General features: G+C 40.7%; 1 protein-coding gene across 3 annotated transcripts in view; it reads right to left on the reverse strand.

Moving 5' to 3' along the window:
- The window catches only part of KDM2A (lysine (K)-specific demethylase 2A), a 152,142-nt gene that overhangs the window by 63,480 nt on the left and 65,116 nt on the right, over positions 1-23,546 (reverse strand). For 2 of the 3 annotated variants that reach the window (XM_011942388.1, XM_011942389.1), the window contains exons 3-5: positions 16,974-17,112; positions 15,805-15,883; positions 15,318-15,364 (exon numbers count right to left, since the gene is read on the reverse strand). In XM_011942388.1, the coding sequence (XP_011797778.1) occupies positions 15,318-15,364; positions 15,805-15,883; positions 16,974-17,112 (265 nt within the window). Of the gene's footprint in view, positions 1-15,317; positions 15,365-15,804; positions 15,884-16,973; positions 17,113-17,221; positions 17,249-23,546 lie in introns of those variants that run through there. The other variant, XM_011942390.1, reaches the window with a different exon arrangement.

Raw genomic sequence — 23,546 nt, forward strand, 5'->3', positions numbered from 1 at the left:
GTGAGCTGAGATCGGGCCACTGCACTCCAGTCTGGGCGACAGAGCGAGACTCCGCCTCAAAAAAAAAAAAAAAAAAAACTACAAGTTTCTCTTTCATACCCATCAGACTATCGAAAGTTTAAGTCTCGGCCAGGTGCAGTGGCTCACGCCTGTAATCCTAGCACTTTGGGAGGCTGAGGTGGGTGAATCACCTGAGGTCAGGAGTTCAAGATCAGTCTGGCCAACATGGCAAAACCCTGCCTATACTAAAAATACAAAAATGAGCCAGGCGTGGTGGCAGGCACCTGTAATCCCAGCTACTCGGGAGGCTGAGGCAGGAGAATCGCTTGAACCTAGGAGGTGGAGGTTGCAGTAAGCCAAGATCACGGCACTGCACTCCAGGCTGGGAAACAGAGTGAGACTCTGATATCCCCCCCGCCAAAAAAATTAATACAAATAAAAAATAAATGAATATCTCATAATATCAAGTGTTTGAGAGAATATGGAACAAACGACACTCTCATACTTGACTGAACAAAGTATAAACTGGAACAATCGCTTTGGAGAGGAATCTGACAAGGTGAAAATGTACACTCTTTGGCCCACTTCTAGGCTCATACCTTCTAAACTCTCAAATGTGTACCCAAGAAGAAATTTATAAGCCTTCATTGTAGCATTATTTGTAAGACTAAAGAAATGGAGGCCGGGCACGGTGGCTCATGCCTGTAATCCTAGCACTTTGGGAGGCCAAGGTGGGTGGATCACTTGAGGTCAGGAGTTTGAGACCAGGCTGCCCAACATGGCAAAACCCCATCTGTACCGAAAAACACAAAATTGGCCGGGCATGGTGGTACATGCCTGTAATCCCAGCTACTTGTGAGGCTGAGGCAGGAGAATCACTTGAACCTGGGAGGTGGAAGTTGCAGTGAGTCAAGATCGCGCCACTGCACTCCAGCCAGGGCACCAAGAGACACTCCATCTCAAGAAAAAAAAAAAGAAAAAAGAAAAGAAATGGAAACAATGTAAATCGTAAATGTCCATCAGTAGGGGAATGGGTAGATTGTGGTATATTCATACAACGGAATTCTATATGGTAGTTAAAAAGAATGCAATGTTTAGTGAAAAACCAAGTTGCAGAATGATTTGTGCACTATGATGCCATTTGTTAATGTTTAAAAAACCAAGGGAGTGGCTATCTCTGGAGAGAGGAGGAAGGGAAAGGGATTGAAAATGGAAGAATGGTATGCAGTGGATGTCAGCTCTAACAAAATTCTGCAAAAAGAGCTGAAGTTTAAATATGGCAAAAGGTTAATTTCTTACTATGTTGTGCACAAGTGGATCTTCATTTTGGGTTCATAGATGGATGTTCATTTTGTTAATGATATTCTCTGTAATTTTATGTATATTTGAAATATTTGATAAACAGCAAAACTAAGTGTAAAGATGCACATGATAGAAGGAACCAAAGAAAAATACTAATAACAAATAAAAAAGTAGTATCATCTGCCAACAGAGGTGACTTTACTTCTTCCTTTCCAATTTGCATGGTTTTTCGTTCCTTTTTTTGCCTAATTGCTGTGTTAGAACTTCCAGTGCTACATTGAATAGAGGCAGTAAAAGCAGGCATCTTTACGCTGTTCCTGATCTTAAATGCTTTTGGTGTTTCACCACTGAGTATGATATTTACTGGGGGTTTTTCATATAAAGCTTTTATTATGTTGAGGTAGTTTCCTTTTATTTTTAGTTTGTCACGTGTTTTTCTCATGAAAAGGTGTTGAATTTTGTCAAATGTCTTCTCTGTGTCAATTGAGATGATCATGTGACTTTTTTCCTCCTTCACTGTTAATGAAATTTATATTGATTGATTTTCACAAGTCGAACCATCTATTCCAGAAATAAATCCCACTTAGTCATGGTGTATAATCCTTTTAATATGCTGCTGAATTTAGTATGCAAGTATTTTGTTGAGGATTTTTACATTATTGTTCAAAAAAGATATCGATTTGTAGTTTTGTTTTCTTGTACTGTCTTTGTCTCGCTTTGGTATCAGGGTAATGCTGGCCTCACAGAATGACTTAAGAAGTGTTCCCTCCGCTGGGCACAGTAGCTCATGCCTGTTATCCCAGCACTTTGGGAGGCCGAGGCAGGCAGATCATGGTCAGGAGATCGAGACTATCCTGGCCAACATGGTGAAACCCCATATCTACTAAAATACAAAATATCAGCCGGGCGTGGTGGCAGGCACCTATAATCCGGCTACTTGGGAGGCTGAGGCAGGGGAATCACTTGAACCCAGGAGGTGGGGATTGCAGTGAGCTGACATCGCGCCATTGCACCTCAGCCTGGTGACAGAACGTGACTCATCTCGGGGAGAAAAAAAAAAGTGTTCCCTCTTAATTCTTTGAAAAAGTTTGAGAAGTATTGGTGTTAGTTCCTCTTTAATTGTTTGGTAGAATTCACTGAAGCCATCAGGCCCAGTCTTTTCTTTGTTGGGAGATGTCTGAATATTGACTCAATCTCCTCACTAATTAAAATATAGTTCTATTCAAAGTTTCTATTTCTTAGTGATTTAGTCTTAATACGTTTTGTGTTTCTAGAAATTTGTACACTTCATCTAGGTTGTCCAATTTATTGATGAACAATTGTTCATAGCTTTTTGGTTTTTTTTTTTTTTTTTTTGAGACAGAGTCTTGCTCTGTTGCCTAGGCTGGAGTGCAATGGCACAATCTGGGCTCACTGCAACCTCCGCCTCCCCAGTTCAAGCAATTCTCATGACTCAGCCGCCCAAGTAGTAGGTGGCACATGCCACCACGTCCAGCTCAGTTTTTGTATTTTTAGTAGAGTCAGGGTTTAATCATGTTGCCCAGGCTGGTCTCAAACTCCCGAGCTCAGGCAATGCACCCACCTTGGCCTCCCAAAGTGCTAGGATTACAGACGTGAGCCACCGTGTATAGTATTCCCTTAGAATCCTTTCTTTTTATTTCTACAGAATTGGAAGTAATGTTCTCACTTTCACTTTTTTTTTTTTTTTTGAGATGGAGTTTTGCTCGTCTCCCAGGCTGGAGTGCAGTGGCGCGATCTTGGCTTGCTGCAACCTCTGCTTCCCAGGTTCAAGCCATTCTCCTGCCTCAGCCTCCTGAGTAGCTGGTATTACAGGCATGTAACACCACGTCCAACTAATTTACATATTTTTGGTAGAGACAGGGTTTCATCATGTTGGCCAGGCTGGTCTCCAACTCCTCACCTCAGGTAATCCACCTGCCTTGGCCTGCCAAAGTGCTGGGATTATAGGCATCAGCCACCGTGCCCAGCCCTCGCTTTCACTTCTGATTTTAGTAATTTGATCTTTCGTTCCTTAGTCCATATGGCTAAAGCTCTGCCAATTTTGTTTATCTTTTCAAAGAAGATAAACTTTTGCTTTCTTTGACTTTTCTCTATTGTTTTTCTATTATTTCATTTATCTCTGCTCTAATCTTTATTACTTCCTTTAGCTTTAGGCTTAGTTTGTCCTTTTTCTAGTTATTTAAGTTGTAAGATTAGGTTGTTGATTTCAAGTTTCTCTTCTTTTGTTAAAAGAGACAGGTTTGGTTTTTTTTTTTTTTTGACAGAGTCTCACTTTGTTGCCCAGGCTGGAGTGCAATGTGAGATCTCGGCTCGCTGCAACCTCCACTTCCCAGGTTCAAGTGATTCTCCTGCCTCAGCCTCCTGAGTAGCTGGGACTACAGGTGTGCACCACCATGCCTGGCTAACTTTTGTATTTTTAGTAGAGATGGGATTTCACTATGTTGACCAGGCTGGTCTCGAACTCCTGACCTCAGATGATCCACCTGCCTCGGCCTGCCAAAGTGCTAGGATTACAGGTGTGAGCCACCTCGCCCGGCTGAGACAAGGTCTTGCTATGTTGCCCAGGCTGGACTCAAAATCCTGGGCTCAAGCAATCCTCCTGCCTCAGTCTCCCAAGTAGCTGGAACTATAGGTGCACACTACTGCAATCAGTGATTCCGTGTTTTATAATCAAAGCATTTATAGCTACAAATTTCTCCCTTAATGCTGCTTTCACTGATCCCTATAAGTTTTGGTATGCTGTGCTGCGTTCTTTTGATCCATAAATATTTTCTAATTTCCATGTGATTTCTTCTTTGATTCACTGATTGTTAAATTCCACAATTTTGTGACCTTTCCAGTTCTACTTGTTATTGATTTCTAACTTCATCCCATTGTGGTTGCAGAAGATACTTTGATATCTATTTTTTAAATCCACTGATATTTAATCTGTGGCCTAACATATGGTGTATCCTGAAAAATGTCTTACATACACTTGAAAAGAGTGTGTACGCTATTGTTGTTAGGTAGGATTCTGTCCGTGTCTGTGAGATCTGGTTGGTTTATTGTGTTAAGTCCACTATTTCCTTACTTATTTTCAGTCTGGTTGTTCTATCCATTATTGAGAGGGGGCACTGAAGTCTCCAAGTATTACTGTATAGAAATGTCTATTTCTCCCTTCAGTTCTGTCAGGTTTTCCTTTGTGTATACTGATGGTCTGTCATTAGGTACATAAATGTTTGTAATTGCTGCATCTTCTTGCTATAGTTAAACCTTTAATTAATATAATACACCAAAATATATGTCTTTGCCTCTTGAAACCATTTTATTTATTTATTTATTTTTTTGAGACAATGTCTTGCTCTGTCACCCAGGTTGAAGTGAGGTGGCACAATCTCAGGTCACTGCAGTTTTGACCTGCCAGGCTCAAGTGACACTCCCATCTCAGCTTCCTGAGTAGCTGAAACTACAGGCATGTGCCACCATGCTTGGCTTATATTTTTGGTAGAGATGAGGTCTCAGCATGTTACCCAGGGTAGTCTCAAACTCCTAGGCTTCAGCAATCTTCCCGCCTTGGTCTCCCAAAGTTGGGATTACAGGTGAGGCACCATGCCCAACCATTTTTTCTTTTTTTTTCTTTCTTTTTTTTTTTTTCTGAGACAGTCTCACTCTGTCACCCAGGCTGGAGTACAATGGCGCGATATCCGCTCACTGCAAGCTCCGCCTCCCGGGTTGATGCCATTCTTCTGCCTCAGCCTCCCAAGTAGCTGGGACTACAGGTACCTGCCACCACGACTGGCTAATATTTTGTATTTTTAGTAGAGATGAGGTTTCACCGCAATAGCCAGGATGGTCTCGATCTCCAGACCTCATGATCCGCCTGCCTCGGCCTCCCAAAGTGCTGGGATTACAAGCATGAGCCACTGCGCCTGGCCTCTTTGTTTATTTTTAAAGAGACAGGGTCTTGCTCTGTCACCCAGGCTGGAGTACAGTGGTGTGATCAGAACAGCCTCAAACTCCTGGCCTCAAGTGATCCTCCTGCCTCGGCCTTCCAAGTAGCTAGGAGCACAGGCATGCACCACCATGCCCAGCCAACTTTTAAAATTACTATTTTTTTTTATAGACATGAGGTCTTGGTATGCTGCCCAGGCTGGTCTTGAATTCCTGGCTTAAAGCAGTCCTGCCTCGGCCTCCCGAAGTGCAGGGATTATAGGTGTGAAGCACCATACCAGGCCTCTCTTGAAACCATTCTTTGATTTAAAGTCTGTTTTAGGGCCTGCTGCCATGGCTCACGCCTATAATCCCAGCACTTTAGGAGGCCGAGGTGGGCGGATCACTTGAGGCTGGGAGTTTGTGACCAGCCTGGCCAAGACGGCGAAACCCCATCTCTACTAAAAATACAAAAATTAGCTGGGCGTGGTGGCGGGTACCTGTAAATCCAGCTACTTGGGAGGCTAAGGCAGAAGAATCACTTGAACCAGGAGACAGAGGTTGCAGTGAGTCGAGACTGTGCCACTGCACACCAGCCTGGCCAAGAGAGCAAGATGCCATCTCAAAATAAATAAATAAATATAAATAAATAGATGAATAAATGTCTGTCTTATCTGATATTAATATAGCTACCCCTGCTCTTTTGGTTACTGTTTGCATGGAATAGCTTTTTCCATCCTTTCACTTTCAATCTATTTCTGTCTTTTGGATCTTCAGTGAATCTCTTGTGGACAGCATATAGTTGTATCATGCCATTTTTATCCATTCTGCCAATTTCTTGTCTTTTGATTGGGGAATTTAATCCATTTATATTTAAAGTACTTGTAAAGAGGAACATACTTCTGTCATTTTGGTATTTGATTTCTATATCCTCATAGCTTTGTTCCTCATTTTCCTAAATTACTGTTTTCTTTTGTATTTAGATACATTTATTTGGTGAAATGTGTAAATTTCTTTCTCATTTCCTTCTGTATATATACTACAGATATTGTCTTTATTGTTATCATAGGGATTACATCTAATATCCTAAAGTTAAACATTCTATTTTTAATTAATGCCAGTTTGACTTCACTACTATTCAAAGAATCTGCTCCTTTACAGCTCTGTCTCTACGCCTTTTGGTTACTGATGTCACAAAACCACATCCTTATATACTGTGCCCCTATTAGTTATTAGCTTATGCCCTTAAACATAAACTAGTAACTCAATCATTCATTCATGGGGTGGGAGAAATGGGTCTTTGCTATGTTGCCCAGGCTGGTCTTGAATTCCTGGGCTCAAGCAATCCTCCCACCTCAGCCTTCTAAGTAGCTGGGATTACAGGCATGTACCACAATATCCCGTTCTAAACTTCTTTTAAATGTATTGATCTCTCAAATTATGTGTAAAATAAAATGTGGGGCTACACTCAAAGTTTCAGTATTAGTTTTTAGGCTAACAACTGTCTTTTAAAAAATATATTCGTCTCTTAAACTATGGAGAAAACAAAAAGGAGTTACAAGCCATGGTTAAGATAATACTAGCTCTTACAATTACCCATGTATTTACTTTTTTTTTTTTTGAGACAGAGTTTCACTCTGTCACCCAGGCTGGAGTGCAGTGGCCGGATCTCAGCTCACCGCAAGCTCCGCCTCCCGGGTTTACGCCATTCTCCTGCCTCAGTCTCTGAGTAGCTGGGACTACAGGCGCCCGCCACCTCGCCCGGCTAGTTTTTTGTATTTTTTAGTAGAGACGGGGTTTCACCGTGTTAGCCAGGATGGTCTCGATCTCCTGACCTCGTGATCCACCCGTCTCGGCCTCCCAAAGTGCTGGGATTACAGGCTTGAGCCACCGCGCCTGGCGTATTTACCTTTATCAAGATATTTCTTCATATGGCTTCAAGTTACAATCTAATGTCCTTTCATTTCACCTTGCAGGACTCTCCTGAGCATTTCTTACAAGGCAGGTCCAGTGGTAAGAAGTTTCCATAGCTTTTGTTTTTCTGAGAATGTCTTAATTTCTCGCCCCTTTTGAAGGACAGTTTTGTTTTGTATTCCTTTTAGCACTTTGAATACACTGGCTCACTGCTTTCTGGCCTCCAAAGTTTCTGATGAGAAATTGGTTCATAATTTTACTGAGGATACTTTTATGTAATGAATCATTTAAGTCATTTCTCTCTTGATGCTTTCAAGAGTTTGTCTTTGGCTTTTGAAAGTTTGATTATAATGTGTCTTGGTGAGGGTCTCTTGAGTTCATCTTATTTGGAGTTCATTGAGCTGTTTGGATGTTTGTACTCATGTCTTTCATCAAATTTGGGAAATTTTCAGCCAATATTTGAGCAAATATATATTCTCTCTGCTCCTATTTTCCTTCTGGTATTTTATATTTTATAATGTGTATGTTGGTCTGCTTAATGGTGTCAAAAATGTTCCTTTAGACTTAGTCCATTTTGGGTTGCTGTTGACAGAAGTAGGTAATTTATGATGAACAGAAATTTATTGGCTCACAGTTGTGGAGGCTGGGAAGTCTAAAATCAAGGTGCCAGCATCTGGTGAGGGCCTTTTTGCTGCATCATCACATGGTGAAAAGCAAGACAGTAAGAGAATGAGAGAAAGCAAGAGGGGGCCGAACTCATCCTTTTTTAACAGCACCAATCCCACCCATGAGAGTGGAGTCCCTGTAGCCTAATTATCTCTTAAAGGTCCCACCGCTTAATACTGTTACAATGGCAATTCAATTTCAACATAAATTTTGGAAGGCATAACTTTTTCTTTTTTGAGACAGTTTTGCTCATCACCAAGGCTAGAGTGCAATGCCGTGACCTCGTCTCACTGCAACCTCCACCTCCTGGGTTCAATAGATTCTCCTACCTGAGCCCTCCCAAGTAGCTGGGATTACAGGGGTCCACCACCACGCCCAGCTAACTTTTGTATTTTCAGTAGAGACAGGGTTTCACCATGTTGGGCAGGCTGGCCTCAAACTCCTGACCTCAAGTGATCCACCTGCCTTGACCTCCCAAAGTGCTGGGATTACAGGTGTGAGGCACCATGCCCAGCAGGGATAACATTTAACCTATATGTTCACTTTTCTTCGATTTTTGTCATTCTGTTCCTTAGACTTAATAATCTCCACTGTTCTATCTTTGCTGATTCTTTTGCTTGTTCAAATCTGCTTTTGAATCTAAGTTTTCATTTTAATGATTGTACTTTTCAGCTCCAGAATTTCCTTTTGGTTTAAGGTTTTCTGTCTCTTTATTGATATTTCCATTTTGTTCATACATTCCTTCCTTGACTTCCTCCACATATTCCTTAGTTTTCTGAGCATCTTTAAGACAGCTATTTAAAAATCTTTGTCAGATCCACAATCAGGACTTTTTCAAAGACATTTTCTATTGATTTTTTTTCCTTTGAATGGGTCATACTTTCCTCTTTCTTTTTTTTTTTTTTGAGACGGAGTCTGGCTCTGTCGCCCTGGCTGGATCTCAGCTCACTGCAAGCTCTGCCTCCCGGGTTGACGCCATTCTCCTGCCTCAGTCTCTGAGTAGCTGGGACTACAGGCGCCCGCCACCTCGCCCGGCTAGTTTTTTGTATTTTTTAGTAGAGACGGGGTTTCACCATGTTAGCCAGGATGGTCTCGAACTCCTGACCTCAGATGATCCACCTGCCTCGGCCTGCCAAAGTGCTAGGATTACAGGTGTGAGCCACCTCGCCCGGCTGAGACAAGGTCTTGCTATGTTGCCCAGGCTGGACTCAAAATCCTGGGCTCAAGCAATCCTCCTGCCTCAGTCTCCCAAGTAGCTGGAACTATAGGTGCACACTACTGCAATCAGTGATTCCGTGTTTTATAATCAAAGCATTTATAGCTACAAATTTCTCCCTTAATGCTGCTTTCACTGATCCCTATAAGTTTTGGTATGCTGTGCTGCGTTCTTTTGATCCATAAATATTTTCTAATTTCCATGTGATTTCTTCTTTGATTCACTGATTGTTAAATTCCACAATTTTGTGACCTTTCCAGTTCTACTTGTTATTGATTTCTAACTTCATCCCATTGTGGTTGCAGAAGATACTTTGATATCTATTTTTTAAATCCACTGATATTTAATCTGTGGCCTAACATATGGTGTATCCTGAAAAATGTCTTACATACACTTGAAAAGAGTGTGTACGCTATTGTTGTTAGGTAGGATTCTGTCCGTGTCTGTGAGATCTGGTTGGTTTATTGTGTTAAGTCCACTATTTCCTTACTTATTTTCAGTCTGGTTGTTCTATCCATTATTGAGAGGGGGCACTGAAGTCTCCAAGTATTACTGTATAGAAATGTCTATTTCTCCCTTCAGTTCTGTCAGGTTTTCCTTTGTGTATACTGATGGTCTGTCATTAGGTACATAAATGTTTGTAATTGCTGCATCTTCTTGCTATAGTTAAACCTTTAATTAATATAATACACCAAAATATATGTCTTTGCCTCTTGAAACCATTTTATTTATTTATTTATTTTTTTGAGACAATGTCTTGCTCTGTCACCCAGGTTGAAGTGAGGTGGCACAATCTCAGGTCACTGCAGTTTTGACCTGCCAGGCTCAAGTGACACTCCCATCTCAGCTTCCTGAGTAGCTGAAACTACAGGCATGTGCCACCATGCTTGGCTTATATTTTTGGTAGAGATGAGGTCTCAGCATGTTACCCAGGGTAGTCTCAAACTCCTAGGCTTCAGCAATCTTCCCGCCTTGGTCTCCCAAAGTTGGGATTACAGGTGAGGCACCATGCCCAACCATTTTTTCTTTTTTTTTCTTTCTTTTTTTTTTTTTCTGAGACAGTCTCACTCTGTCACCCAGGCTGGAGTACAATGGCGCGATATCCGCTCACTGCAAGCTCCGCCTCCCGGGTTGATGCCATTCTTCTGCCTCAGCCTCCCAAGTAGCTGGGACTACAGGTACCTGCCACCACGACTGGCTAATATTTTGTATTTTTAGTAGAGATGAGGTTTCACCGCAATAGCCAGGATGGTCTCGATCTCCAGACCTCATGATCCGCCTGCCTCGGCCTCCCAAAGTGCTGGGATTACAAGCATGAGCCACTGCGCCTGGCCTCTTTGTTTATTTTTAAAGAGACAGGGTCTTGCTCTGTCACCCAGGCTGGAGTACAGTGGTGTGATCAGAACAGCCTCAAACTCCTGGCCTCAAGTGATCCTCCTGCCTCGGCCTTCCAAGTAGCTAGGAGCACAGGCATGCACCACCATGCCCAGCCAACTTTTAAAATTACTATTTTTTTTTATAGACATGAGGTCTTGGTATGCTGCCCAGGCTGGTCTTGAATTCCTGGCTTAAAGCAGTCCTGCCTCGGCCTCCCGAAGTGCAGGGATTATAGGTGTGAAGCACCATACCAGGCCTCTCTTGAAACCATTCTTTGATTTAAAGTCTGTTTTAGGGCCTGCTGCCATGGCTCACGCCTATAATCCCAGCACTTTAGGAGGCCGAGGTGGGCGGATCACTTGAGGCTGGGAGTTTGTGACCAGCCTGGCCAAGACGGCGAAACCCCATCTCTACTAAAAATACAAAAATTAGCTGGGCGTGGTGGCGGGTACCTGTAAATCCAGCTACTTGGGAGGCTAAGGCAGAAGAATCACTTGAACCAGGAGACAGAGGTTGCAGTGAGTCGAGACTGTGCCACTGCACACCAGCCTGGCCAAGAGAGCAAGATGCCATCTCAAAATAAATAAATAAATATAAATAAATAGATGAATAAATGTCTGTCTTATCTGATATTAATATAGCTACCCCTGCTCTTTTGGTTACTGTTTGCATGGAATAGCTTTTTCCATCCTTTCACTTTCAATCTATTTCTGTCTTTTGGATCTTCAGTGAATCTCTTGTGGACAGCATATAGTTGTATCATGCCATTTTTATCCATTCTGCCAATTTCTTGTCTTTTGATTGGGGAATTTAATCCATTTATATTTAAAGTACTTGTAAAGAGGAACATACTTCTGTCATTTTGGTATTTGATTTCTATATCCTCATAGCTTTGTTCCTCATTTTCCTAAATTACTGTTTTCTTTTGTATTTAGATACATTTATTTGGTGAAATGTGTAAATTTCTTTCTCATTTCCTTCTGTATATATACTACAGATATTGTCTTTATTGTTATCATAGGGATTACATCTAATATCCTAAAGTTAAACATTCTATTTTTAATTAATGCCAGTTTGACTTCACTACTATTCAAAGAATCTGCTCCTTTACAGCTCTGTCTCTACGCCTTTTGGTTACTGATGTCACAAAACCACATCCTTATATACTGTGCCCCTATTAGTTATTAGCTTATGCCCTTAAACATAAACTAGTAACTCAATCATTCATTCATGGGGTGGGAGAAATGGGTCTTTGCTATGTTGCCCAGGCTGGTCTTGAATTCCTGGGCTCAAGCAATCCTCCCACCTCAGCCTTCTAAGTAGCTGGGATTACAGGCATGTACCACAATATCCCGTTCTAAACTTCTTTTAAATGTATTGATCTCTCAAATTATGTGTAAAATAAAATGTGGGGCTACACTCAAAGTTTCAGTATTAGTTTTTAGGCTAACAACTGTCTTTTAAAAAATATATTCGTCTCTTAAACTATGGAGAAAACAAAAAGGAGTTACAAGCCATGGTTAAGATAATACTAGCTCTTACAATTACCCATGTATTTACTTTTTTTTTTTTTGAGACAGAGTTTCACTCTGTCACCCAGGCTGGAGTGCAGTGGCCGGATCTCAGCTCACCGCAAGCTCCGCCTCCCGGGTTTACGCCATTCTCCTGCCTCAGTCTCTGAGTAGCTGGGACTACAGGCGCCCGCCACCTCGCCCGGCTAGTTTTTTGTATTTTTTAGTAGAGACGGGGTTTCACCGTGTTAGCCAGGATGGTCTCGATCTCCTGACCTCGTGATCCGCCCGTCTCGGCCTCCCAAAGTGCTGGGATTACAGGCTTGAGCCACCGCGCCCGGCCACTTTCCTCTTTCTTCATATGCCTTATGATTTTTTGTTGAAAACTGGACATCTGAATTTAATAATGTGGTAACTCTTGAAATCCAGTTCTCTCCCTTCCCCAGGATTTTCTGTTTTATTATTATGTGTTTTGTTTTTGTTTTTTTGTAGGCTATCTCTGTGTCAAGGATCAATCTGAGGTATACACTTAAGTTTTCTTACATCTTCTCTGAGCCTGCACCTTCCATGTGCATATGCAGTCGCTTCCTATTCTGAATGTGCTAGTCTTTAATGTCTGGCTCTCAAAGGGGAAAAGAGAAAACTAAAATTGGTGGGGCAGGGGGGCAGGCAACAGCCCCTCTGCCCATCCCCCCACCCCCCTACCTCCCCACCTTTTTCTGAGACGAGTCTCATTCTGTCACCCAGCCTGGAGTGCAGTGGCACAATCTTCACTCACTGCAACCTCCGCCTCCTGGTTCAAGTGATTCTCCTGCCTCAGCCTCCTGAGTAGCTGGGATTACAGGCACCTACCACCATGCCCAGCTAATTTTTGTAGTTTTAGTAAAGACGGGGTTTCACCTTTTGGTCAGGCTGGTCTCTAACTCCTGACCTCGTGATATGCCCACCTCAGCCTCCCGAAGGGCTGGGATTACAGGCGTGGACTACCGTGCCCGGCCTAATTTTTGTGTGACCCGCCCTCCTCGGCCTTCCAAAGTGCTGGAATTACAGGCGTGAGCCACCACACCCAGCCACAATAGCCCTTTAAATGCCCTGGAAGTCAGTTCAGCTGAGGGGAAGAAGACTGCAACAATTAGGGGAAGATGCAACAACAATTGCTCCACCTGCTGGGTTGTTTTTTTTTTTTTTTTTTTTTTTTGAGACAGGGTCTCACTCTGTAGCCCAGGCTGGAGTGCAGTGGTGTGATAACATATCACTGCAGTCTCAACCTCCAGGGCTCAAGGAATTGCCCCCCAAGTAGCTGGGACTATCAGTGCATGCCACCACACCTAATTTTTGTATTTTTTGTAGAGACAGGGTTTAGCTATGTTGCCCAGGCTGATCTCAAACTCCTGGACTCAAGCAATCCACCTGCCTCAGCCTCCCAAAGTGCTAAGATTACAGGTGTGACCCACTGTGCCTGGCCCCACCTGCCTCTTTGTACTTCTGTGATCAGAAGCAGCACTCAGTGACTACAGCATGGATCCTATTATTTGGAGGAAAGGTTCCTGTTTGCTTATCCTGGTTCCCATAAGCTGTGTGCAAGTTTTTCGGGGAAACATATGCACAGCTGCTTGTCATGGGGCTTGGTTGGCAGGGAAGAATGGAGAAGCTCTTACTGTGCTAAGGCCTGAAACTGACTGAAATTAACTGTACTTTATTGTCCCAGCTGTCCCTGAAATTTGCAAGCCTTCAATAGACTCCTGAATTCCAAAATAGTTGTATCAGACAGATTCTGCCAGTGTAATTATTATATAGGTAAGAAGAAAAGTTCCTGGTGCTTGCTACTCTGCCATCTTCCTACAATCCTCTCTGGGAGTCTACATTTTTAACAATATCACAAATAATTGTGATGCAGGTCATCTGTGGACCACAAACTGTAAGAATGTCTCATCAAGAGGGAAGCTTTACAGATACAGGGAATTACTGTCCTGGAAGTTCTTTAATAAAGGAGGTCAAATGATAGACTATTACATATTCAGGTAGGTTTTCTGAGGTCCCCTGAGAGTGTTCTGTCTTGTGAAGAGTGGGAGAGCATTTTCATTATTCAGTGGATTTACTGAGCACCTACTATATTCCAGGGACTGTGATAAGTACTAGGGAATACATGACACAACAGGCAGATGGCCAGGATCTAACACAGAAACAATAAGGGGATGAATAAAACAGAGATTTGGGAACTTTCCTCTACCTGGGATATCTGTGACTTTCACCTTTTAGATAAACAGCAGAGTCGGTAGTCTAACATGGACCCTTAAGTGACCAGGAGATAGTACTGCAGCACTTAATTTTCAAAGCAAAGGAATGGCACTGGAGCTTTAGTACAGAGGACAAAAGATAATAGAAATTCTAGTACTAGGAAGAAAATCAAAAAAGCCCCTTCATTTTAAGTCCTATTGGAAGCATTTCAAAAAGACTTTATTCCGGCTGGGCGCAGTGGCTCACACCTGTAATCCCAGCACTTTGGGAGGCCAAGGTGGGAGGACTGCTTGAGGTCAGGAGTTCAAGACCAGCCTAGCCAACATGGTGAACCCACATCTCTACTAAAAATACAAAAATTAGCCAGGTGTGGTGGCGCGTGCCTGCAATCCCAGCTACTCGGAAGGCTGAGGTGAGAGAACTGCTTGAATGCGGCAGGCAGAGGTTGCAGTGAGCTGAGATTGTGCCACTGTACTCCAGCCTGGGCAACAGAGAGAGACTCTGTCTCAAAAAAAAAAAAAAAAAAAAAGACAAAAAGACTTTATTCCATTTTACTGACCATCCCTGAACTACTAAGGATGCTGGGGTGTCTCAGGACCACAACGAACACCACTGTCTGCAGAAAACTAGGCTGCAACTTTACTAACATCAGGAATTTTCTTCTTTAATTAGATTAATCTAATTTGCTTTCTTTTTCCTAAATTTTGAATACAATAAAATAATTAAAAGACTCAATTTTAATGTATCTACTTCTCAGCTTATAAAGTTTCAAGTCTTAGGTAAGTTTCCAAATGCAGCATTGGCGAGCATTTCCTGGAAATTTCTCTACTGCTTTTAGGGAAAGGAAGGGAATCACGGATATTAATGAAACTTCATTCTTGGCTCAGAGATCTAAGTTTTCGGTTTCTTGGAAAGGTTGCCCTAGAAGGCACATTCTTCATGGAGAGAAGGGAGTATGAAGGTAGGAAAAAGAGATTCCAACCTTCTATGTTTAATGTGTATTAAATAAGGCAACTTCTGTAACTCTCTTTGATAAAATTCTGTTCCTAATGAAAATGTAGTTTCTAATCAAATATATACTTCAATGTTCCTAAGCCTTAAATCTCAGTCAGATTTAATTCAGTCCTAAGTCTTAAATCTTTGCCTTAAAGACAGACACTTACCCACACACATTTTGACATCATTCACAGTGAAGTCTGGATCCGGCATTCTATGAAACAAACACCAGTAAGTATATATGGAAAACACAATTTCTCTAGTAAATGTGAGCTTTTTTTCTTAAAGTACTGAGAACTCCCCAGACACAGCAATATTCACAATCAGGTTTTAAATGATTTTTAAAATATAGGTGATTATATATTTACACATATGCATAAGAAAAAAGAATACGTAACAAAATGTTAATGATTTATCTAAGGGTGGCAGATTTCAGGAGATTAAAAAATTTTTTTTTTTGGTTTATCTATATTTTGTCATTTACCTCTAATATGAAACACATGTGTATCAAAACAAAAACATACACTTTTAAAACTAAGTAGGAAATTATTTTCAATTATTACTGTTTTGGGTTATCAATACCACCACTGTTTATAGCCCTGGGTGTAACAAGACCATTTTGCAACTATATCCAGCCAGGCTTTAAACACTTACTTTATTCCAAGTCCATCAGAATTCTTGAAAATCAGAGGATCTCTCAAGCCACCCCGCTGAATATACTCTACATTAAAATCTGTCACCATAGGAAAATAATTATTAGAAAGATAAGAGGTATAATTAAAAACGATAAAAGGACTATAAAAAAGATCCTAAGTAATACGGTATAAATGGTGTTTGTTATTCTGTGTATATAGTTATGCTGTTAGTCAATAAAATATATGCTTATTAAGAAGCATCTCTTAGAAAATATGGAGAGCACACTGAGAAGCAAGGCTTGAGGGGTTTGCCAAGTCTATATATTTCCACAGGAAATTTAGAGCTTAAACAATATGGGGATAGTACTACTAATGAGTCATCTCATAAATGCTAAACAGAAATTATCATCACCCTGTCTCTTAAGAGTGAAAAAGAAACACCGGGCGCAGTGGCGCATGCCTGTAATCCCAGCACTTTGGGAGGCCAAGGTGGGCAGATCACCTGAGATCAGGAGTTCAAGACCAGCCTGGCCAACATGGCAAAACCCTGTCTCTACTAAAAATACATTAAAAAAAAAAAAAAATTTGTGAGGTGTGGTGGCACGTGCCTGTAATCCCAGCTACTCAGGAGGCTGAGGTAGGAGAATTGCTTCAACCTGGGAGACGGAGGTTGCAGTGAGCCGAGACTGCACCACTGCACTCTAGTCTGGGTGACACAGCAAGGCTCCATCTCAAAAAAAAAAAAAAAAGTTAAAAAAAATTTAATTTTGACCACTACAATACATATATGACATCCTTGTCAGTTTGCCAAAGATCAAAGATGTATATGGTGCGCATGGAAACCCACCCTCAGTTTTGGTGGAGTAGATATACACATAAAAGGATTTTTATTGTACTATTTTTAATTAAACTTAAACCAAGGGATGGAAGGAGGAGGAAGAGGCTGTTAGGCAAAAATATCCGACAATACTCTTGCCCTAATAAAAGATTACTTCTAACATAGCAGAGAATGACTCACAGGGTGGGAGGACTAGGGGACAAGTGCATACAAGTGGCATTGTATAACAAGAGAAAATAGATAACATCAACAGGCAGTATTTTAGCTGGATAAATGCTAAACCCCCAATGCTCAGAGTCTACGGCTTCCCACATCAAAGGACTATATGCTGGAACCAAAACGATACTGACCTTTTCCTTCCATAAAAGTAACAAAATTGGCATTATATTTGTTGGTGTGCAGTTTCTCTTCCAAGTCAAAAGTTCTTTTCCCTTCAATTTCATCATCTGAAATGCCATCATCTTCATAGCGTCGTCGCATGGTACCACGCTGGGAGAGAAAGGAACACACGGATGAAATCATGTACTTTTTCATTCCTACCTACTAGTGGTCATAGATTTCCCTACATGTGCAAAGTGCTACTTTCAAAGTCAGTTGCTATTTTCCTTGCCTTTTGGATCTTTTCTTCCTCTCAACATAGCTGATATTCTCAGAATCCACAGAATATACTGAAGTTTTAATGAGCCACTGGGTACTCTATGAATTTTACCCTTGCTAATTCTTTTGAGCATAGAGATATAAATTCACAATAAAAACAGGACCAAAGAAGGTCTACTAAATATTTCATTTGTCTATCATTGTTTATCAGAGTGGGGACAAACTGTATTCAGAAAAATTTCAAGCCAGGATACAAAATATACTTTTTTCATAGGGGAGAGCTGTATTTAAAATTAGCTTTGTAAAGCAATCTCAAAAATAGACTAAAACATTTGAATTAATGGATCAAAAACCCTGTCTCAGATAAAGGAAGAAAGTTAATCTAAAGAACAGCATTCCAGTCCAGGTGCGGGGGCTCACGCCTGTAATCCCAGTACTTTGGAGGCAGAAATGGGTGGATCACCTGAGGTCGGGAGTTTGAGATTAGAGACCAGCCTGACCAATGTGGAGAAACCACATCTCTACTAAAAATACAAAATAAGCTGGGTGTAGTGGCACATGCCTGTTATCCCAGCTATTCAGGAGGCTAATGCAAGAGAATTGCTTGAACCTGGGAGGCAGAGGGTGCAGTGAGCCGAGATCGCGCTATTGCATTTCAGCCTGGGCAACAAGAGCGAAACTTCGTCTCAAAAAACAACAACAACAAAAAACCCACAGCATTCCAAACAGCATACCATCAATATTTAGCTTTAAAGATAACATGTCTTTCCCAAGAAGATATACAAATGTACAATAAGCACATGAAAAATGCTCAATTCTCATTAGTCATTAGAAAAATGTAAACCAAAACCACAATGAAATACCACTTTATACCCACCAGAATGACTATCATCAAAGAGATAAACAATAACAAGTGCTGATGTGAATGTAGATCAACTGGAAGCCTCATACATTGCTGGTGGGAATGTAAAATGGTGCAGACACTGGTAAACAGTTTGAAAGTTCCTCAAAAAGTTAAAGTTATCGTAAGACCTAATAATTCTGCTCCTAGGTATATAACTCAAAGAACTGAAAACATACGCTCTTCTTTTCAAAACAGAAACTTATACACAAATGTTCATGCTAGTGTTATTCACAACAGCCAAAAGGTAGAAGCCACCCAAATGTCAATCAATCGATGAATGGATTAACAAAATGTGGTAATACCTACAAAATGGGATGTCATTTAACCACAAAAAGGAATGAAATACTGCTATGTGCCATGACATAGACAAACTCTGAAAACATGCCAAGTAAAAAAAAAGCTAGTCACAAAAGACCATATATTGTATGACTTCATTTAAATAAAATGTCTAGAATAGGCAAATCCATAGAGACAGAAAGTAGATTCATAGTTGCCAGGGACTAGAGAAAATGAAGAATAAGAGAAGTGACTGCTAATAGTATGGGTTTTTTCCGAGAGCAATGAAAATGTTCTGGAACTCGATAGTGGTGACATTTATACGACCCTGTGAATATACCAAAAATCACTGGATTGTACACTTTATTTTTTACTTTCTGAGATGGGATTGTGCTCTGTCACCCAGGCTGGAATGCAGTGGCTGGATTAAGGCTCACTGCAACCTCAACCTCCTAGGCTCAGGTGATCCTCCTACCTACAGCCTCCCACAGCTGACACCACCAGTGTGCACCACCACACCCAGTTAATTTTTTTAGTAGAAACAGGGGTTCCCCATGTTGGCCAGGCTGGTCTGGAACTCCTCTGCTCAAGTGATCTGCACGCCTTAGCCTTCCAAAGTCTGGGATTACAGGCTTCAGTCACCACACCCAGCTGACTTGTACACTTTAAATGAGTAGACTGATGGTATGAGAATTCTATCTAATAAGCAATTCCTTTTAAAAATGTTGCTCACACTGCAAGTTTACCTTTTAATACAGTCATGTGCAGTATAATGACATTTCAGTCAATGACGAACTGCATATGTATGAGCCACTGTTCCCAAGAGATTAGGTAGAACTAAAAGATGCCTATCTTCTAGAGACACTGTTGCCGTCAGGACATCATAGCACAACACATTACTCATTTGTGGTGATGCTTGTGTAAATCAAACTGTGCTGCTAGTCATGTAAAAGTGTAGCACATACTGTTAGGAATAGTACATAATAAATGACTGTGTTACTGGTTTATGCATTTATTATTCTGTACTTAAAACATTATTTTAGCATGCATTCTTTCTATTTATTTTCTTCTTAACTGTAAAACAGCCTCAGGGAGGTCTCTTAGGAGGTGTCCAAAAGAAGGCATTGTTATCACAGGAGATGACAGCTCATCTGTGTTACCGTACCCGAAGATCTTACAGTGGGAAAAGATGTGGAGGCAGAAGACAGTGATAATGATGCTGCTCTGTGATACTGATGACCCCGACCCTCTGCAGGCTAATGTGTATGTTTATGTCTTGGTTTTTAACAAAATAGTTTAAAAAGTTAAAAAAAAATTTAATAGACAAAAGCTTATAGAATAAGGATATAAAGAAAATGCTTTTGTACAGTGGTATAATGTATCTGTATTTTAAGCTAAGTATTATTACAAAAGTAGAAAAAATTTGAAAATTTCAAAAGTATATAAAGTTAAAAAGTTACAGACTAAGCTTAGTTTATTATTATTAGTATTATTATTTTTTTGAGACGGAGTGTTGTTCTGTTGCCTAGGCTGGAGTGCAATGGAGTGATCTTGGCTCACTGCAACCTTCACCTCCCAGGTTCAAGCGATTCTCTCGCCTCAGCCTCTCAAGTAGTTGGGATTACAGGCACCTACTATCATGTTCAGCTACTTTTTGTATTTTTGTAGAGACAGGGTTTCACCATGTTGGCCATGCTGGTCTTGAACCCCTGACCTCAGGTGATCCGCCCACCTCAGTCTCCCCAAGTGCTGGGACTACAGGAGTGAGCCAGTGAGCCCAGCCTAGTTTATTATTGAAGAAAAAATTTGATAATTAAAAAATAAAACACTGTTCATAAAATCTACAGAAGTGTCTTAGGCCCTCACATTTACTCCTATTCACTCACTGACTCACTTAGAGCAACTTTCAGTCCTGCAAAGTCCATCACAAGAAGTGCCCTATACAGGTATATCCTTTTTTTTTTTTGCCTTTTATACCATATTTTCACTGCACCTTTTCTATGTTTAGATACACAAATATTTACTGGTATGCTATAACTGCCTACAGTATTCAGTACAGTAACATGCTGTACTGATTTGTAGCCTAGAAGCTATAGGATATACCATATAACCTAGGTGTGTAGTAGGCTATACCACCTAGGTTTGTGTAAGTACACACTAGATTATTAGTACAATGATGAAATTGCCTATTCACTTCTCAGAACATATCCCCACTGTTAAGCAATGAATGATGGTATTTTACTTTAGCCAGTGTTAAAATTTGCTGAAATTTCTTGAATACATACCCAACAGGCAACTGGATGTGCCAGTGGTAATGGTAAGGGTAAAGTCACCCTATCTTTATATGTGCTAAGAACACCAAATCTGGAATTTAAAGCTAAGTATTGATCTAGAATTGATTACATAGCACCTGCATTTACATAAACACGTAAGAAAATGAGACACTGGAGAAAGGGCTCTTAGGGAGTGGGAGTCTGTGAAAGGGCAGAAGTCAGTCATAAAAAATGAAAGAAATAAACTTGACTATTACATACCAGAGGAAAGTAAGATTCAACTTACCAGTTTTAGGCAAAAACACAAAAAGGAAATCTAGTATCTTTTCCATATTTAGTAAAAAGCCTTAGAACACTCTCTTACCTAGTAACTTGGCTGCCACAAATCACAGTTCAAAAGCCAAAAGAAGGTTTAATTTTGATAAGACTTCACTGACACCAATAATGCCATCATCATTCAAAGTATTTTTAGGTATCTTTTGGTGCAGGGCAGGGTGTTCACTGACAATTTCTAACACTGTTTTCCCCAAAAACATCATCCAGTTCTCTCCCTCACCTTATTTTGTATATGCGTCTCTGAAGAACTACAAAAGATGAGTTCCAAACACATTATAAAGCAAGAACAATGCTACTAGAGTAAGTATAGTTTCCCAGAATCACTCACTTTTAGAAAGCTCTCACTTGCACTTTTAGTTCTAATATGCTTGTTTTAAAAATCCCTCATGTTTTCAAACCTCAGCCTTTTTATTAGGTCTACCATAACTGATTCTTCTTCACTCAGGAGAAAGTAATCATCCTGATTATTCCAACATTTCTAATATGATAGGCAAAAAGTTCCCCGGACCTTTTCCATGCTTTTCTTCTCCTTAAATTCTTCCATTTACACTTTCAGTAGGGAGAATGTAAGGATACAGGGAAGGCTTCTGTCTTCAAGCCATTCCCATTTCTTAAAGACAACAGAAAAACTAATTTGAATTCCTGATCTCTTTTTGATTACTGCAACTGGAAAGGTGGCAATAGTGTGAAAATTATGTGTGTGTGTGTGGTGTGTGTGTAGGGGGTTTTTTTGGAGACAGAGTCTCTGTCATCCAGGCTGGAGTGCAGTGGCATGATCAGCTCACTGCAGTCTTGACCCTTGACCTCCTGGGCTCAAGTGATCCTCCAATCTTAGCCTCCCAAAGTGCTGGGATTACAGGTGTGAGCCACCACATCTGGCCTGTGTGAATTTTAACACTGTCAAGGATGTCTGTTTTTCCTGTATCCTATCTTAATGTAAACCCTAGTCAAAGTAAACTTCTATAACATATCTCATAAATGCTTTAAAAACATTCAATCCTCACAGTAACCCTGGATATCAGTAGGCAATAACACAATCTCTGCTATAGATGAAACCCAAAAGGTAAGGTCACTTTAACAGTAAGGAAATCAGCTACTGATTTCCTTTAGCCCACCACCATTATCAAATAATATAAATTGGTTTACTAGCATGCTATGCTTTTATTCTAGATGCTTTTCATATACGTGATTTTAGGCAGCCTAAAGGGAGTTACAGGTTTTCTGTAGGTACCAGTCTTCACTAGGCCCAGTGTCACAGTAAGTAACACAATGATATCTATTTCAACCACATTTCCTCTCAAAAGCAATTTGCATTTCCCAGGGTTAACAGGGAATTGTATTCCTGAATAACCAACAACAAATTACTTTATTCTACTTAGATGACCAAATAACATAGCAAAATCGTGTTATTTAGAATCCAAATAATACAAAGAATTTTAAATGTCTTAACAAATATTCACCATTCCCAGTTTAGTCGTAATTAACTATATAAAATGGTTAAAATGGCCACATAAATGAAATACTTAGATTAACTCAAGTACTGGTAGATAAGTCAAACTGCAGGAGTATTAGTTGTATCACTCTCCTAGGTAGTGAGCAGAAGAAATATGAGGAAGCAACACTAGATCCAAGTAGGTATTTCATCTTTTCATCATTCTATAGAAATTTCTAACATTCTTTTCTCAAGCTGTCAGAAAATAGAATGGTGGAAAGGGTATTTTCTCAAACTGTCTATGTAAGACATTTAAAAAGTAAAAAAGCAGGTACGAGTCGGGAAATTAGAACTTTTGAGCAGAGAATATTCACTAAGTCAGTAACAATATGCCTGAGTTATATAGAAAACTACAATAAGCTGAGAAAAACTGTTTTTAGGAAACGGTTTCTTTCTTTTTTCTTTTTCTTTTTGAGACAGAGTCTTGCTCTGTCACCCAGGATGGAGTGCAGTGGTGCAATCTCAGCTCACTGCAACCTCTGTCTCCCGGGTTCAAGCAATTCTCCTGCCTCACCCTCCCAAGTAGCTGGAATTACTGGCACACGCCACCACATCCAGCTAATTTTTGTATTTTTAGTAGAGACAAGGTTTCGCCATGTTGGCCAGGCTGGTCTCGAACTCCTGACTTCAGGTGATTTGCCTGCCTCGGCCTCCCAAAGTGGGCATGGTGGCTCATGCCTGTAATACGAGCACTTAGGGAGGCTGAGGTAGGAGGATCTCTTTCTGAAGCCAGGAGCTTAAGACCAGCCTGGGCAACATACCAAGACCCTATCTTGTAAAAAAAAAAAAAAAAAAAGTTTGTTTAAATTAGTTGGGCATGGTAGTGTGTGCATGTACTACTCAGGAGACTGGGACAGCAGGATTGTTTGAGCTCTGGAGTTTGAGGCTGCCATGAGTTATGATGGGGCTACTGCACTCCAGTCTGGGCAGCAGAGCCAGACCTTGCCTCAAAATAAATAAATAAAAATAAAAATAATAAAAATTAAAACCAGGCTGGGTGCAGTGGCTCATACCTGTAATCCCAGCACTTTGGGAGGCCAGGGCA

The sequence above is a fragment of the Colobus angolensis genome, unplaced genomic scaffold (assembly GCF_000951035.1).
Source record: "Colobus angolensis palliatus isolate OR3802 unplaced genomic scaffold, Cang.pa_1.0 Scaffold21, whole genome shotgun sequence".
Classification (NCBI taxonomy): domain Eukaryota; kingdom Metazoa; phylum Chordata; class Mammalia; order Primates; family Cercopithecidae; genus Colobus; species Colobus angolensis.